We start from the raw sequence: 13,040 nt of genomic DNA, 5'->3' as shown, positions 1-13,040 counted from the left end.
AACTTTCATTCACACAACACACACACACAAAATTATAGGAATTCATTAACTATTTGAAGGAGATGGAATTAGTAACTATGTTTGAGTGTAGAAATATCAATATCATACCTAGCACGCACTTTTGAATCTACCAGATTTGGACCTTTGACTATTCATTTTCTTTGTTAACATCCCTATACCCACTTGGTCTTCTAATACCAACACTCAATAAGAGAGATTTGTCAGAGCTCAAAATTAAAATTCTCAAAATGACCGGGAGACTTTAAGAAAGTTAACAACCAGCAAGATATAGACACCCCCTAAGAGTTTAATTTTAAAGCAAAACAATCAAAGCCTCCAAGATCCCTTTCTTTAAATCCTTAAATCAAAAGCTGCAAATCACAGTTCGTTGGACAAAAATAAAATGAGCAGAAAAAGTAAAAGTCAGTATCTTCTTTCAGCTGTTCCAGCTTCTAGTCGATCTTTGATAAATCTAATCAAAGAGTTCGGACAAATCATTAGTCTGTGGTCAATGTCAATCATCAAAGAATCAATTACATATCCATCCATGCAAAGTTAACACATTAGACATAAACAATTGATCAAAACATGTCTATTCCTTTTTATATATGGGTTTGTTACCTTTAAAGAGCTTGTTGCACATAATGTAATGTTCTGAGAGTTGACTGTGGCTTTTTTGTCATTTATTTAAAGCATGTGGAGCAAGTTACAAAAAGCCTATCTTTCCTCTGGTAACAATCTGTTTATAGCTCTGCAGGATATTGGTCTCCCCTGAAAAACAGAGCAAAGTATAGTTAGGGACAACTAAAGAATATGGACATGTATACTCTGCACATCCTTAAATGTGTCGAGGTTGAAAATGGTGGAAGAATTGAGAATGAGAAACAGCTTTAGTGAATGGAGGGTCGGGGGTGAAAAACTGAAAACAAAGAAAGCAAGCCTTTCAGAGCTCAAGCAATTATCTCAACTAATTGGTTTAGAAATCTATATATCCATTCCAGATGCAAACATTCTTCTAGTACTCGTCTCCACAAACTAACAAAGTGCTAAGAAAATACCCAATACTTATTGGTGATATGTGTATACGTACTAGCTAGTCATTGGCCCGATCTTTTAATCTTGTAGAATAAAAGCTTGCTAGTTGCGCAATCAAGTGTCTAATCCAGAAGGCAATCCTGGGTGGTCGTTGTGTGTGTGAGGAAACTTTCATTTGTGTACACATTGGTGCATGTCAGAGTCAGTGTTATGTTTGTCTGAAATATTGTTTTAACTGCCTTGTAATGCTAGTGTGCATACACTGATACAGGTTTCACATATTAATAGTACATGAATGATACCATTAATTTTCTACATCCATATGCTACATTCTTCTTCTCAGGGCTCCGGACTTCTTCACCCATTTCTAATTCGTCTAGTATTTAAAAGTAGAAGAAAGAACTCTTCGAAGTCGTGCCACATCTTAATGTTGGTCATTCTTATGAGCCATAAGTAAGCCTCAGCCGCTCTTTCAGGTAGTCCCCGCTGCGGATGGGAGGAAATCTGCAAGCAGAAACTTGTTAGATAATCTCCAATGCAACGGGTTTAGAGAAACCGAATAGGACAAGCAAAAAGAAAAAGGAAAAGAAACTGAGTAAAAAGGTAGTTCTTATTTATTGACATTTACAGCCCAAATACTTTGAAGAAAGCTTTCTATCATGTTCTAATATCGATATCAAAACAAGCTAACATCTGAACAATACTTATATTTCATGTTTATTGATTGCTCTCTAATTCTTTTTTGTGTGTTGAAGGAACACGAACAAAAATAAAAAAACATGACAAAAGAAAGTAGCTGAAAACCTTGAACTTAGATTGCAGCAACAAAGCCATGAAAACAATTCTCACATATGCATAACTAGTTTGTAACAGAAATTTAGTATCAGTTAGATTAGATGTAGAGTTTATGTTTATTAGTTTAGTTCAAAAAAGAAGTGGAACTCTATTGAATGGTAACATGGCCCATAACAATTGGTATCAACAGAACATGTATGAGGCTAGCTTCAATGCATGGGAGGATCAACATATGGGTTTGGTTAAAAGGCATTAGTATTATGTATGGACATCATACCAATTCATCAAGTATTGGTAAGTGGTAGGTGAGTGAAAGTTACTGTCCAGCTATTGGGCCTGTCTTAATGGAATGGCTGATGAGGACTCCAGAGACGGAAGCATGCTGGACTTTCATATTTTGGTATAAGTGAGACCACACGCAGAACACACACACACACACACAGAGCTATTGGGCCTGTCTTAATGGAATGGCTGATGAGGACTCCAGAGACGGAAGCATGCTGGACTTTCATATTCCCAATTTTGGTATAAGTGAGACCACACACACACACACACCCATTATGTATTCTATGCGGGAGTAGTAAGGTACCCATCCCCATTCCCCACTGAACCATTTTTGCAAGGAGAAGTTCACAATAGAGTGATACCCATAGACCCTGACAACTAGGAAAACACAAAGTTAATCATAGAAAGGCTAAATGAAAGCAATGCAGTGCAACACCATGGGCGGTTACCTTGGCGGCAATGATTCATTGCAACAACTTGTGAGGCATTCTACCACAGAGTCTTCATTGGGGTCTAAAAAGAAAGCCATCTGAAACAAAGAAATTTTTAGTTCACAATCATTAGTGACACAATAGGAGAAATCAGACCCCCAAAATAAAATTGAATTTGGAAGATTTCTTCACCAAACCATTGGATACTAATCATTTAAGTGGGGAGAAAAAATGCCAAAAATTTCTCTAATATGAAGATGTAAATGAAAGAAATCGATCGAGAGATAATTACAGAGTAGCGTTCTTGTCCTGCTGGTATAACTCTGTGCACCGTTGACCTAAAAATAAATAGGAGAAGAGCACATCTCTGCTGGCTTAGATTTTTGAATTTGAAAGTGTAAAAGCTTTAAAAGAAGAAAGACGAAAAAGCCCTTCAAGTTATTAGGATAAGGAATTACTGGAACAAACAATTAGTCCACCTCTCCATCATATCCCCAATGTTAACAATGAATGCTCTGCATATTCAAATTTGAACATCAAAGGTCAAAGTAAAATTGGACATTTACAAATGCTCTTCCATAAATATGAAGAATAAAGGTATTAATATTTAATATTCAGAAGAAAATCCTTCTTCAATAACAGTCTAACAATATCAAATCTATATGAGAGTTTAGCATCACAATCTAAAGGATCCACATCTAACAAAAGCAATGGAACTCTGTGTCCATTTTATTATATATGTTAATATTGCAGGCCAGTACAGATTCATGGACTGATGGACATCTTTGAAGAACAATTACAAGGGTTCATCATTACTGTACCAAACTACTAATAACTACCAATCACAATTAAGTTGTGTCCTGGTACATACCTATCTATGTGAGGAACATCTTCCCAAACCCGTGGTTGCTTAAATTTATCCCTACAAACCTGTAGGTGTTAAAATACATCCCAGATAAGAGTATCAGACTGCAGTAGGGAAACAAGACTAAATGTTTGGTGGAAACAGCAACTAACTAGCAGAAACATACCTGAAGTCCTGGGACACCATTGGATATGAGGAGTGTGACCATCCCATAATCTGAATGAGCAGAAGCACCAAGTACTTCTTCATCAGATGATCCCCGTTCACCTGAAATTATATAAGTAAGCCGAAGCATTGACAGATAGAAATGAAAGATGAAACAAACTGGAAATCAAGTACAGTAGAGATTTTTGCAAATTTAAAATAATTATAAACAAGACTAGTAATTAAAACATAAAAAAGGCAGCTAAAAAGCTGAACTATCTAGTTCACCTGGATAGTGCAAAAGGCGAAGAAATGCCGTGTGTTTATTCAGACCCCCCACTTTCTCAAAAAAGTCCTCATCCAGGTTCAAAGCCAGGGAAATCAGAGATACTAATCTTTTCCCAGCAGAACTGAAAACAACTATATATTGTCAATGGTGAACAACTTTTACCACCTACATATAGAAAGCTAGGAAGTAAATGGTCATCAAGGTGATAATATGAAACTTACAGAACTTTTTTATAGTAAGTTTCCATTGTAGGTCTCCAGGATGGAAGGATATCTGTACATAACATGAAAGTGAAACCGTACCTAAGAGCAGTTCCCCTCTGTATAACAAATATTTTACTCTCCTTGTATCGTAATTAACGTTTCAAAAAGTTGCTCCATACCTTCTGAAGGCCATTGATTCAACTTATCTTGAGTTGCGTCTTCTAAAGGGCCAATGTAAAAACTCTCTTTTGAATCACCTGTTTCCAAATTAACACAAGAAAATCAAAAGCAACATCCTTTTCTTGTTTCCCATTTAGCTCAACTCAAAACAAAACCAGAACAATCCCACATACATACTACATCAAGCTTTCCAATAATACTTCAAATTGCAACTAGCACATTATACTAAAGTCACCAATAATCAACACCATCATAATCAACACAAAACCCTCACCACATTCCACTCTATAGTTCCCACTTCCAATTGGGTTCCTACATTCCACTCCTAATCTCTCATCTCTCACTCACCCACAATCAAAATTACTAAAAAGATCAAAACTTTAAGCAAAAGAAACACAAAGCAAAACCTTTGGAGCTGGAAGTGGGGTCAAGATTCTCAGCAAAGAGCGCTGTGTAGCCTCTGTGATGTTTGCGCGTCAATTTGGACTTATCTTTCAAAGGAAGTGAAAAAAACTTGCTGCTCTGATCAAACACTTGGCCCAGTAACTCTTCCTCAACACCATGATTCACCAAGTAAAAGAAACCACAATCTATGCAAGCCTGTGTTTTTTATTCATCAAACAATTCTGGGTAAAGTTCAAAGCTTCAATAAAAAAAATAACAAAAGTTCATAGCTTTGGTTCAGTAATGGAAGAACTAGAAGAACCTGACGGATTGAACTGGCGGAGGAGTTCCGATCCGGTGAGGACAAGTCTATGATAGGCAGCTTCAGACCTTCTGCCATCTCCTTCCTCAAAGCTTAGTCAACCTTTGACTCCATTCATTTAAAGAGAAAAGGTATTTCGTTGAAGTTACTAGCCTACCCCTCATACCCGATTTGGCACGACCAGAGTAGCCAAACCAGAAGACTAAATGTTTGGAATGTCTATAATATCCTTGTCTTTTTATGGAAATTACATTGGTTATATATGTGTGGTTTTGAGCGTGCTGGTCTTCTTCTCCACTGAGACAGACGCCACCACTTTTTGGTTCAGTTGAGGGTTTGGCTCTAAACCCCTAAAGCCGCAAAGACCCAGGTGTGTTTTTCACCAGTTTTCATCTTTTAAGTCTTACCCATTACTTTTTAGTCTCTTGGGTTTAATCTATTAATCTAAGTTTATGTTCATTACAGTCTTCACAGACGTCATATAGTCTCTTGTTTCTTCAACCTCTCACAGCCACAGTGCAAGGTAAGCTCTCTTTATTGTAAAATTTTAACCCTAAATGTTAAACTTTTGTTCTTTTTTGTAATATTATGGAATTATTTTTTCTAGAGTTAGATTTTAGTGTTTGATTGATGAGTTTTGTAGTTTCTAGTACTTTTGGATTGATATAGATGAATGATTAATAGATGATGAGTTTCTACTGTAGGTTTGTTTGTTTCATTTGAAAACAGATTGTAAATTAATTTGTTTGGTTTTTTGGGGTTCTTGAAGGTTGAGGAGATGGCTGGTGTGCGGGAGATAACTGCTGGTGAACTCATAAAAGTATGTGTTCTTCATTACCCGTGTTCGGATACTAAGAAGTTAAAGTTTATGTTGAAAGTAGTAGATGATTGAAAATCTGAAAATGACTTTGATTTTGTTACAGGGTGGCCATAGACAGGGCCTGTTTTCTCACAGAGGTCCTTTGAAAGGAAGAAGCCCAGTGCTTTGGGGGACACTGCACAATTCAGTGCGGGGTTCTGTTACTAGGAGAAATGCTTCATTGAGATGTCATGCTAAGGAGAAGCCCACAGCTGTTGTTTCGGCTGTGAGCAGTTCAGTAGAGGCACTACCGAGTGTGGTTGAGAAGCCTTCGTCCTCAGTTATCCATTTTTATCGTGTTCCTCTGATTCAGGAGAGTGCAACGTCTGAGCTTCTCAAAACCGTGCAGTCAAAGATTTCGAGCCAGATAGTTGGTTTGAAAACTGAGCAGTGTTTCAACATTGGGCTCAGTTCGCAGCTTTCTAGTGAAAAGGTTGCGGTGCTTAAGTGGCTTCTTCAGGAGACTTATGAGCCGGAGAATTTGGGAGTTGACAGCTTTCTTGTAAAGAAAAGGCAGGAAGGACTGAACACAGTTATTGTTGAGGTTGGTCCTCGGTTGTCATTTACAACAGCGTGGTCATCCAATGCTGTCTCAATATGTAGAGCTTGCGGCTTGACAGAAGTCACTCGTTTGGAACGGTCAAGGAGGTACTTGTTGTTTAGTAAGGGTAACTTGCAGGATCAACAGATTAATGAGTTTGCCGCAATGATTCATGATCGGATGACAGAGTGTGTTTACACCCAGCAGCTCACTTCTTTTGAAACGAGTGTGGTCCCCGACAAAGTACGCCATATTCCTGTCATGGAGAGAGGTCGGAAAGCGTTAGAGGAGATTAATCAGGAGATGGGTTTGGCATTTGATGAGCAAGATCTCCAATACTACACCAGGCTATTCAAGGAAGATATCAAGCGGAATCCAACAACAGTTGAACTCTTCGATATTGCACAGTCCAACAGTGAGCATAGCAGGCACTGGTTTTTCACTGGTAAAATTTTTATAGATGGACAGCCTATGGACAAAACACTCATGCAAATTGTGAAGAGCACTTTGCAAGCAAACCCGAACAACTCTGTCATTGGTTTCAAGGACAACTCGAGTGCAATCAGGGGATTTCTTGTGAAGCAATTGCGACCAGTTCAGCCAGGTTCAACATCTCCATTGCAGATGTCTACACGGGACCTTGATATATTATTTACTGCAGAGACCCATAATTTTCCTTGTGCTGTAGCACCTTACCCTGGGGCAGAGACAGGTGCAGGAGGTAGAATCAGGGACACACATGCAACTGGAAGGGGGTCTTTTGTGGTAGCATCTACTGCTGGTTATTGTGTCGGGAATCTCAATATGGAAGGATCTTATGCTCCTTGGGAAGATTCGTCTTTCTTGTATCCATCAAATTTGGCCTCGCCTTTGCAGATCCTCATAGATGGTAGTAATGGTGCATCAGACTACGGCAACAAATTTGGTGAGCCCTTGATTCAGGGATACACTAGAACCTTTGGAATGAGACTCCCAAGCGGTGAGAGACGGGAATGGTTGAAGCCAATCATGTTCAGTGCAGGGATTGGACAGATAGATCACACTCATATAACAAAAGGAGAGCCTGATATTGGCATGCTGGTTGTGAAGATTGGAGGCCCTGCTTATCGTATTGGTATGGGTGGTGGGGCTGCATCAAGCATGGTTAGTGGTCAAAATGACGCAGAGCTTGATTTCAATGCTGTACAGCGTGGGGATGCAGAGATGGCACAAAAATTGTATCGTGTTGTTCGTGCCTGCATTGAGATGGGGGAGGGTAACCCGATCATTAGTATTCATGACCAAGGAGCTGGCGGAAACTGCAATGTGGTTAAGGAAATTATTTACCCAAAGGGTGGGGAGATTGATATCCGGGCAATTGTAGTTGGTGATTATACAATGTCTGTCTTGGAGATATGGGGTGCAGAATATCAGGAACAAGATGCCATCTTGGTTAAGCCTGAAAGTCGTGAGCTTTTGCAATCAATTTGTGAAAGAGAAAGGTGTTCCATGGCAGTTATTGGAACAATAAATGGTGAGGGGCGAATTGTTTTGATTGATAGCTTAGCTATTGAAAAATCTAAATCAAGTGGCCTCCCTCCTCCTGATCCTGCTGTCAATTTGGAGCTTGAGAAAGTACTTGGTGATATGCCACAAAAAAGCTTTGAGTTCCAGCGGATGGCTGATGCACGAGAGCCACTTGATATTGCCCCTGGTATCACTGTAATGGATGCTCTGAAGAGAGTTTTAAGACTTCCATCCATCTGTTCAAAGCGCTTCTTGACATCGAAAGTAGACAGGTGTGTTACAGGTCTGGTAGGTCAGCAGCAAACTGTCGGGCCTCTGCAAATTCCTCTCTCTGATGTTGGAGTAATTGCTCAGACTTTTACCGGGTTGACTGGAGGTGCATGTGCCATTGGGGAGCAGCCAATCAAAGGTTTGTTGGATCCAAAAGCAATGGCAAGATTGGCAGTTGGAGAAGCACTCACAAATCTTGTTTGGGCAAAGGTCACTTCTCTATCTGATGTTAAAGCAAGTGGGAATTGGATGTATGCAGCCAAGCTTGATGGTGAAGGTGCAGCAATGTATGATGCTGCTAATGCTCTTTCAGACACAATGATCACACTTGGTATTGCTATTGATGGTGGAAAGGATAGTCTTTCCATGGCAGCCCATGCTGCAGGAGAGGTTGTTAAGGCTCCTGGAAATCTTGTAATCAGTGTTTATTGTACTTGTCCTGACATAACAAAAACAGTAACCCCAGATTTGAAGCTTGCAGATGATGGTGTTCTGCTTCACATTGATTTGGCCGCAGGAAAGCGGCGATTAGGTGGCTCTGCTCTTGCTCAGGTTTTTGACCAAATTGGGAACGATTGTCCTGACCTTGAGGATGTTCCGTATCTGAAGCAAGTGTTTGAGGGAGTTCAGGGCCTTCTTGATGATGAACTGATCTCTGCTGGCCATGATATCAGTGATGGTGGGCTTCTGGTCTGTGCCCTTGAGATGGCATTTGCTGGGAATTGTGGTATTAATTTGGAATTGACTTCACACGGGAAGAGCCTCTTCCAAACAATCTTTTCTGAAGAGCTTGGTCTGATTATTGAGGTAAGCAAGAATAACTTAGATATGGTAATGGGAAAGCTAAGCAGTGGAGGTATTTCTGCAGAGATTATTGGACAGGTAACTGCCACACCTTCAATAGAATTAAAGGTGGATGGGGTAACTCACTTGAACGAAAGTACTTCTTTTGTAAGGGACATGTGGGAGGAAACTAGTTTTCAGCTGGAGAAGTTTCAGAGATTGGCTTCTTGTGTTGATTTAGAGAAAGATGGGTTGAAAGATAGGCATGAGCCTTCGTGGCAGTTGTCTTTTACTCCGTCCTTCACAGATGAAAAGTATATGACCGCAACCTCCAAACCGAAAGTGGCAGTTATTCGAGAAGAAGGAAGCAATGGGGATAGAGAAATGGCAGCGGCATTTTATGCGGCTGGCTTTGAACCATGGGATATTACAATGTCAGACCTTCTTAAAGGAAATGTATCACTGCAAGAGTTCCATGGAATTGTGTTTGTTGGAGGTTTTAGCTATGCTGATGTCCTTGATTCTGCAAAAGGCTGGTCTGCTTCAATTAGGTTTAATCAGCCCCTTCTAAATCAATTTCAGGAGTTTTACAAGAGGCACGACACTTTCAGTCTTGGGGTTTGCAATGGGTGTCAGCTTATGGCTCTTTTGGGGTGGGTCCCAGGTCCTCAAGTTGGGGGCGTGCATGGTGGTGGTGGGGATCCATCACAGCCGAGGTTCATTCACAATGAGTCGGGACGGTTTGAGTGCCGCTTTACTAGTGTAAAAATTACTGACTCACCATCTATAATGTTAAATGGAATGGAAGGCAGTACCTTGGGCGTGTGGGCTGCCCATGGTGAGGGAAGAGCCTATTTCCCTGATGATGGTGTTTTTGACCGTGTGCTCCACTCCAAGTTGGCTCCAGTAAGATATTGTGATGATGATGGGATTGAAACGGAGCTTTATCCCTTCAACCTGAATGGCTCTCCCTTAGGAGTTGCGGCAATTTGTTCACCAGATGGGAGGCATCTTGCCATGATGCCTCATCCAGAGCGCTGCTTCTTAATGTGGCAGTACCCATGGTATCCCAAGCAGTGGGATGTTGAAAAGAAAGGCCCTAGTCCATGGCTACGGATGTTCCAGAATGCCAGAGAGTGGTGCTCCAAAAATGGTTAGTATTTCAATATTCTTTTATGCAGTACTGTGTGAATTTTTCTTTGCTTGGTTTGTAGTGTGATGCGAGACTCAAATTATTTTATTGCAGACTCCTGAAGAGTATATGGCTGATGTGAGAAATCTAATAGATGACTTGAGAGAAATTGAAGCCCTGAGCTCAGCAAAATGTGCTCTTTCTTTCCAGTCTGAAGTCGAGTCCACAACGTTGCACTGAGCATTTCTTATAGGTATGTCCAGCAAGACAGAAACAGAGAGCTGAGTATTTGAATACATATATTTACTCGGTTAAGTCCACTGATGAATTCGACATCATCGATTGTACCTGGTGAATCTGCTACCAAGCGTACCCTCGTTTTTTCCATAAACCTAAGCTGATTTTGAGTTGTCTCTCTATAATAGTTAATACAATTATATGAAATGTTGAGTTCCGCAATACAGAGTATGCTCTGCGTCCAATTGTTGGGTTGTTGTCTTTGATAATTGTTATCAATGTTTTTTCTCTCCTAGATCATCTCCTATAGGACGAACATAGAGTGCCAAGTTTGAGATTATTTCAGTTCAACTGCCTAGGGAGACGTACTCATGCCATTGAGAATTCATTGCTGATGATTATATGCCTACTCTTTCTGGTCGATCTAGACCTCAAACTTGTTTCCTAGCCTAATCTTTTCTTTCTTTTTTCATTTTTGCTCTTGTGATTCAAAGGATGCAGAATGGACACTTGTAATCTTCAATCGAAAGAGCTAGAACAAAGTACATGATAGATGGATGATAGATGGGGATGAATGTTCATATAAATAACTGCTCATGGCAGTTTAGTTATACGAATACACATCAAGTGATCAAATTTGTAACCCCATCATCGAGAAAACAAAACAAAACAAAAGAATTCCCACGAAAACACGATCAAGTGACACAACATTCCAGCATGTAGCAATCCACGAGTCTATATCTATATCTAATTAAGCTAGATCATCATATCTTTCATATATTCCCAGTATTTTCTGTTAACAATTCTATGAATGACAATATGCTCATAATCATCTATAGGGTCCACAGGAAGCCTCAGATTCTTAATTTGTTCTTCACACCGGACGCGCCAACCATATTGCTTCGAAGGACGAAGATGTATACATTGACGGAGATCAAGTGATTCAAGACTCGGACAACCTTCAAGAATGGCGTGTAAACCCTCATGGTCCAGCCAATTCCCAAAAAGCTGGAGGTTCTGTAACCGATGCATTGTTCCGGCTATCGCAAATGCATCACGATTGTCATTGGGTTCGAAACGATCCCCTTCCTGCTTGTTCCATCTCAAAGATTTCAAAAGAGGGCAAGAACGGCCAATGGCTTCAAGAGATTCGTGTGCCGTGTAATCTTCGAAAGGGTTACAGCTCTTTGGGGCAGTGGCGTAGCCAGAAACCACAAGTAGAAGGGTCAAGAGTTTAAACAATAATGCCACATAAAATAAAAATATAATTTTTATTGAATAATATAAAAACTTATAAATCATTAGAATACTTTGAAAACAAAAGCTAAATAAAATAACAAATCTCTCTAAAGTAATTATAATTGTCCTCGACGATTGCTCATATTTTGAAATTTTAGAGGAGCTTCAGATGAAGTCGACTGTTTTGTTGTTTTTATCTTACGATACTTTTCAAATAAAACTAAAACATCCATAATTACAAAGTTTTAATTATGAAGGTTGTCAACGACAGGGAAAAATTTATTGAAGGATAACAAAAAGAAATACTTAAAGAAGCGACTAAAACTGTTTATATAGAGGTGCACGAGAAATCAATCACAATAATTGATTGATTAGGAAAACATATTAATTAAAAAGACAAAAAAAAAAGACTAGGAATATGTTTTAATTGTAATATTAAAGGGAGATGCAATAAATTATTGATTCGGATTAGAAACCTATATTAAAAAAAAAAAAAGAACCACACGTAACAAACACACGTGAGGAGTTAAACACTCCTCTGTCCAAATTGATTGTTGTAATTAATATTTTATATGCCAAATTTTTCTTTAATTAGTTAGAATGGTCAAAATAGTGCCAATATCACATTTCAAATGACAAATTAGATAACAATATGACTTAATAAAAAATGTGAGAGAGGTCAGCTGAACCCCTTGACCCCCTCTTCCCTACGCCCCTGCTTTGGGGTGTATGAGATTTCAAGATCCTCCAACAGCGGAATCTTTGAAGCCACTTTACCCACTCCCTCCATTGTTATGTAAGCTGAAAACACAATACTGAGGCGTCTGATTCCCCTCGAACTGTTTTATTAAACAGACAAAATGCACTACGTCAACATAAACATTCATCGAAATAAACATATAGAACTTCCAAAATGCAGAACCACGTACATAATGCAAAACTTTAAGATAAATATATATAAACCCAAAATACCTATCAGTCATATGCTGAAGGAGCTCATCTGTGCCACAGTTGCGGATTCTGATATCCACGAGATTGCCAAAGCTAAGATGAACGGCGTGGTGGCACATCTTATGAGCGTTGAAGTTGTGGAATTTGCGCAGATGCTTTCTTCTTCTGGCGGAAGTGAAATTTCCATTGATCTTTTGTTCAGGGGCGTAGGGAAGAGGGGGTCAAGGGGTTCAGCTGACCTCTCTCACATTTTTTATTAAGTCATATTGTTATCTAATTTGTCATTTGAAATGTGATATTGGCACTATTTTGACCCTTCTAACTAATTAAAGAAAAATTTGGCATATAAAATATTAATTACAACAATCAATTTGGACAGAGGAGTGTTTAACTCCTCACGTGTGTTTGTTACGTGTGGTTTCTTTTTCTTTTTTTTTAATATAGGTTTCTAATCCGAATCAATGATTTATTGCATCTCCCTTTAATATTACAATTAAAACATATTCCTAGTCTTCTTTTTTTTGTCTTTTTAATTAATATGTTTTCCTAATCAATCAATTATTGTGATTGATTTCTCGTGCACCTCTAT

The 13,040-nt window shown here is 39.1% G+C and overlaps 3 protein-coding genes across 3 annotated transcripts; 1 reads left to right on the top strand and 2 right to left on the bottom strand.

Annotated features, from left to right (window-relative positions):
* Positions 1 to 1,243: 1,243 nt before the first annotated feature.
* Positions 1,244 to 5,026, bottom strand: LOC101294560 (1-aminocyclopropane-1-carboxylate oxidase-like). Its single transcript, XM_004299360.1, has 11 exons — positions 4,934 to 5,026; positions 4,635 to 4,827; positions 4,227 to 4,304; positions 4,066 to 4,117; positions 3,844 to 3,965; positions 3,578 to 3,678; positions 3,418 to 3,476; positions 3,005 to 3,061; positions 2,839 to 2,884; positions 2,565 to 2,644; positions 1,244 to 1,539 (listed from the first exon to the last, which is right to left on the bottom strand). Exons 1-11 carry the CDS (start codon positions 5,009 to 5,011, stop codon positions 1,476 to 1,478), a joined length of 930 nt encoding a protein of 309 aa, XP_004299408.1. The 5' UTR covers positions 5,012 to 5,026; the 3' UTR covers positions 1,244 to 1,475.
* Positions 5,027 to 5,711: 685 nt separating this feature from the next.
* LOC101292510 (probable phosphoribosylformylglycinamidine synthase, chloroplastic/mitochondrial-like) lies at positions 5,712 to 10,556 on the top strand. Its single transcript, XM_004301126.1, has 3 exons — positions 5,712 to 5,753; positions 5,857 to 10,045; positions 10,139 to 10,556. Exons 1-3 carry the CDS (start codon positions 5,712 to 5,714, stop codon positions 10,144 to 10,146), a joined length of 4,239 nt encoding a protein of 1,412 aa, XP_004301174.1. The 3' UTR covers positions 10,147 to 10,556.
* A 461-nt stretch (positions 10,557 to 11,017) lies between these two features.
* LOC101292218 (putative F-box/LRR-repeat protein 23-like) lies at positions 11,018 to 12,570 on the bottom strand. The gene is made up of 3 exons (XM_004301125.1): positions 12,473 to 12,570; positions 12,198 to 12,339; positions 11,018 to 11,350 (listed from the first exon to the last, which is right to left on the bottom strand). Exons 1-3 carry the CDS (start codon positions 12,568 to 12,570, stop codon positions 11,018 to 11,020), a joined length of 573 nt encoding a protein of 190 aa, XP_004301173.1.
* Between the last annotated feature and the right edge of the window lie 470 nt (positions 12,571 to 13,040).

The sequence above is a fragment of the Fragaria vesca genome, linkage group LG5 (assembly GCF_000184155.1).
Source record: "Fragaria vesca subsp. vesca linkage group LG5, FraVesHawaii_1.0, whole genome shotgun sequence".
Classification (NCBI taxonomy): domain Eukaryota; kingdom Viridiplantae; phylum Streptophyta; class Magnoliopsida; order Rosales; family Rosaceae; genus Fragaria; species Fragaria vesca.
Note: the sequence above shows the minus strand (reverse complement) of the source record. Positions and strands in the feature narration are given on the sequence as shown.

What these genes read in the sequence shown, in the direction of transcription:
- LOC101292218 (XM_004301125.1), bottom strand. Translation starts at nt 12,570, where the DNA reads ATGTGCCACCACGCCGTTCATCTTAGCTTTGGCAATCTCGTGGATATC. An exon ending in CTTCAGCATATGACTGATAG is followed by an intron (nt 12,340 to 12,472) that starts GTATTTTGGGTT and finishes TTAATAAAACAG; the next exon opens with TTCGAGGGGAATCAGACGCC. An exon ending in AGGGGCGTAGGGAAGAGGGG is followed by an intron (nt 11,351 to 12,197) that starts GTCAAGGGGTTC and finishes TGGAACAAGCAG; the next exon opens with GAAGGGGATCGTTTCGAACC.
- LOC101294560 (XM_004299360.1), bottom strand. Translation starts at nt 5,011, where the DNA reads ATGGCAGAAGGTCTGAAGCTGCCTATCATAGACTTGTCCTCACCGGAT. An exon ending in CCCCACTTCCAGCTCCAAAG is followed by an intron (nt 4,305 to 4,634) that starts GTTTTGCTTTGT and finishes ATTTGGAAACAG; the next exon opens with GTGATTCAAAAGAGAGTTTT. An exon ending in TGGACTAATTGTTTGTTCCA is followed by an intron (nt 2,885 to 3,004) that starts GTAATTCCTTAT and finishes ATTTATTTTTAG; the next exon opens with GTCAACGGTGCACAGAGTTA.
- LOC101292510 (XM_004301126.1), top strand. Translation starts at nt 5,712, where the DNA reads ATGGCTGGTGTGCGGGAGATAACTGCTGGTGAACTCATAAAA. An exon ending in CTGCTGGTGAACTCATAAAA is followed by an intron (nt 5,754 to 5,856) that starts GTATGTGTTCTT and finishes ATTTTGTTACAG; the next exon opens with GGTGGCCATAGACAGGGCCT.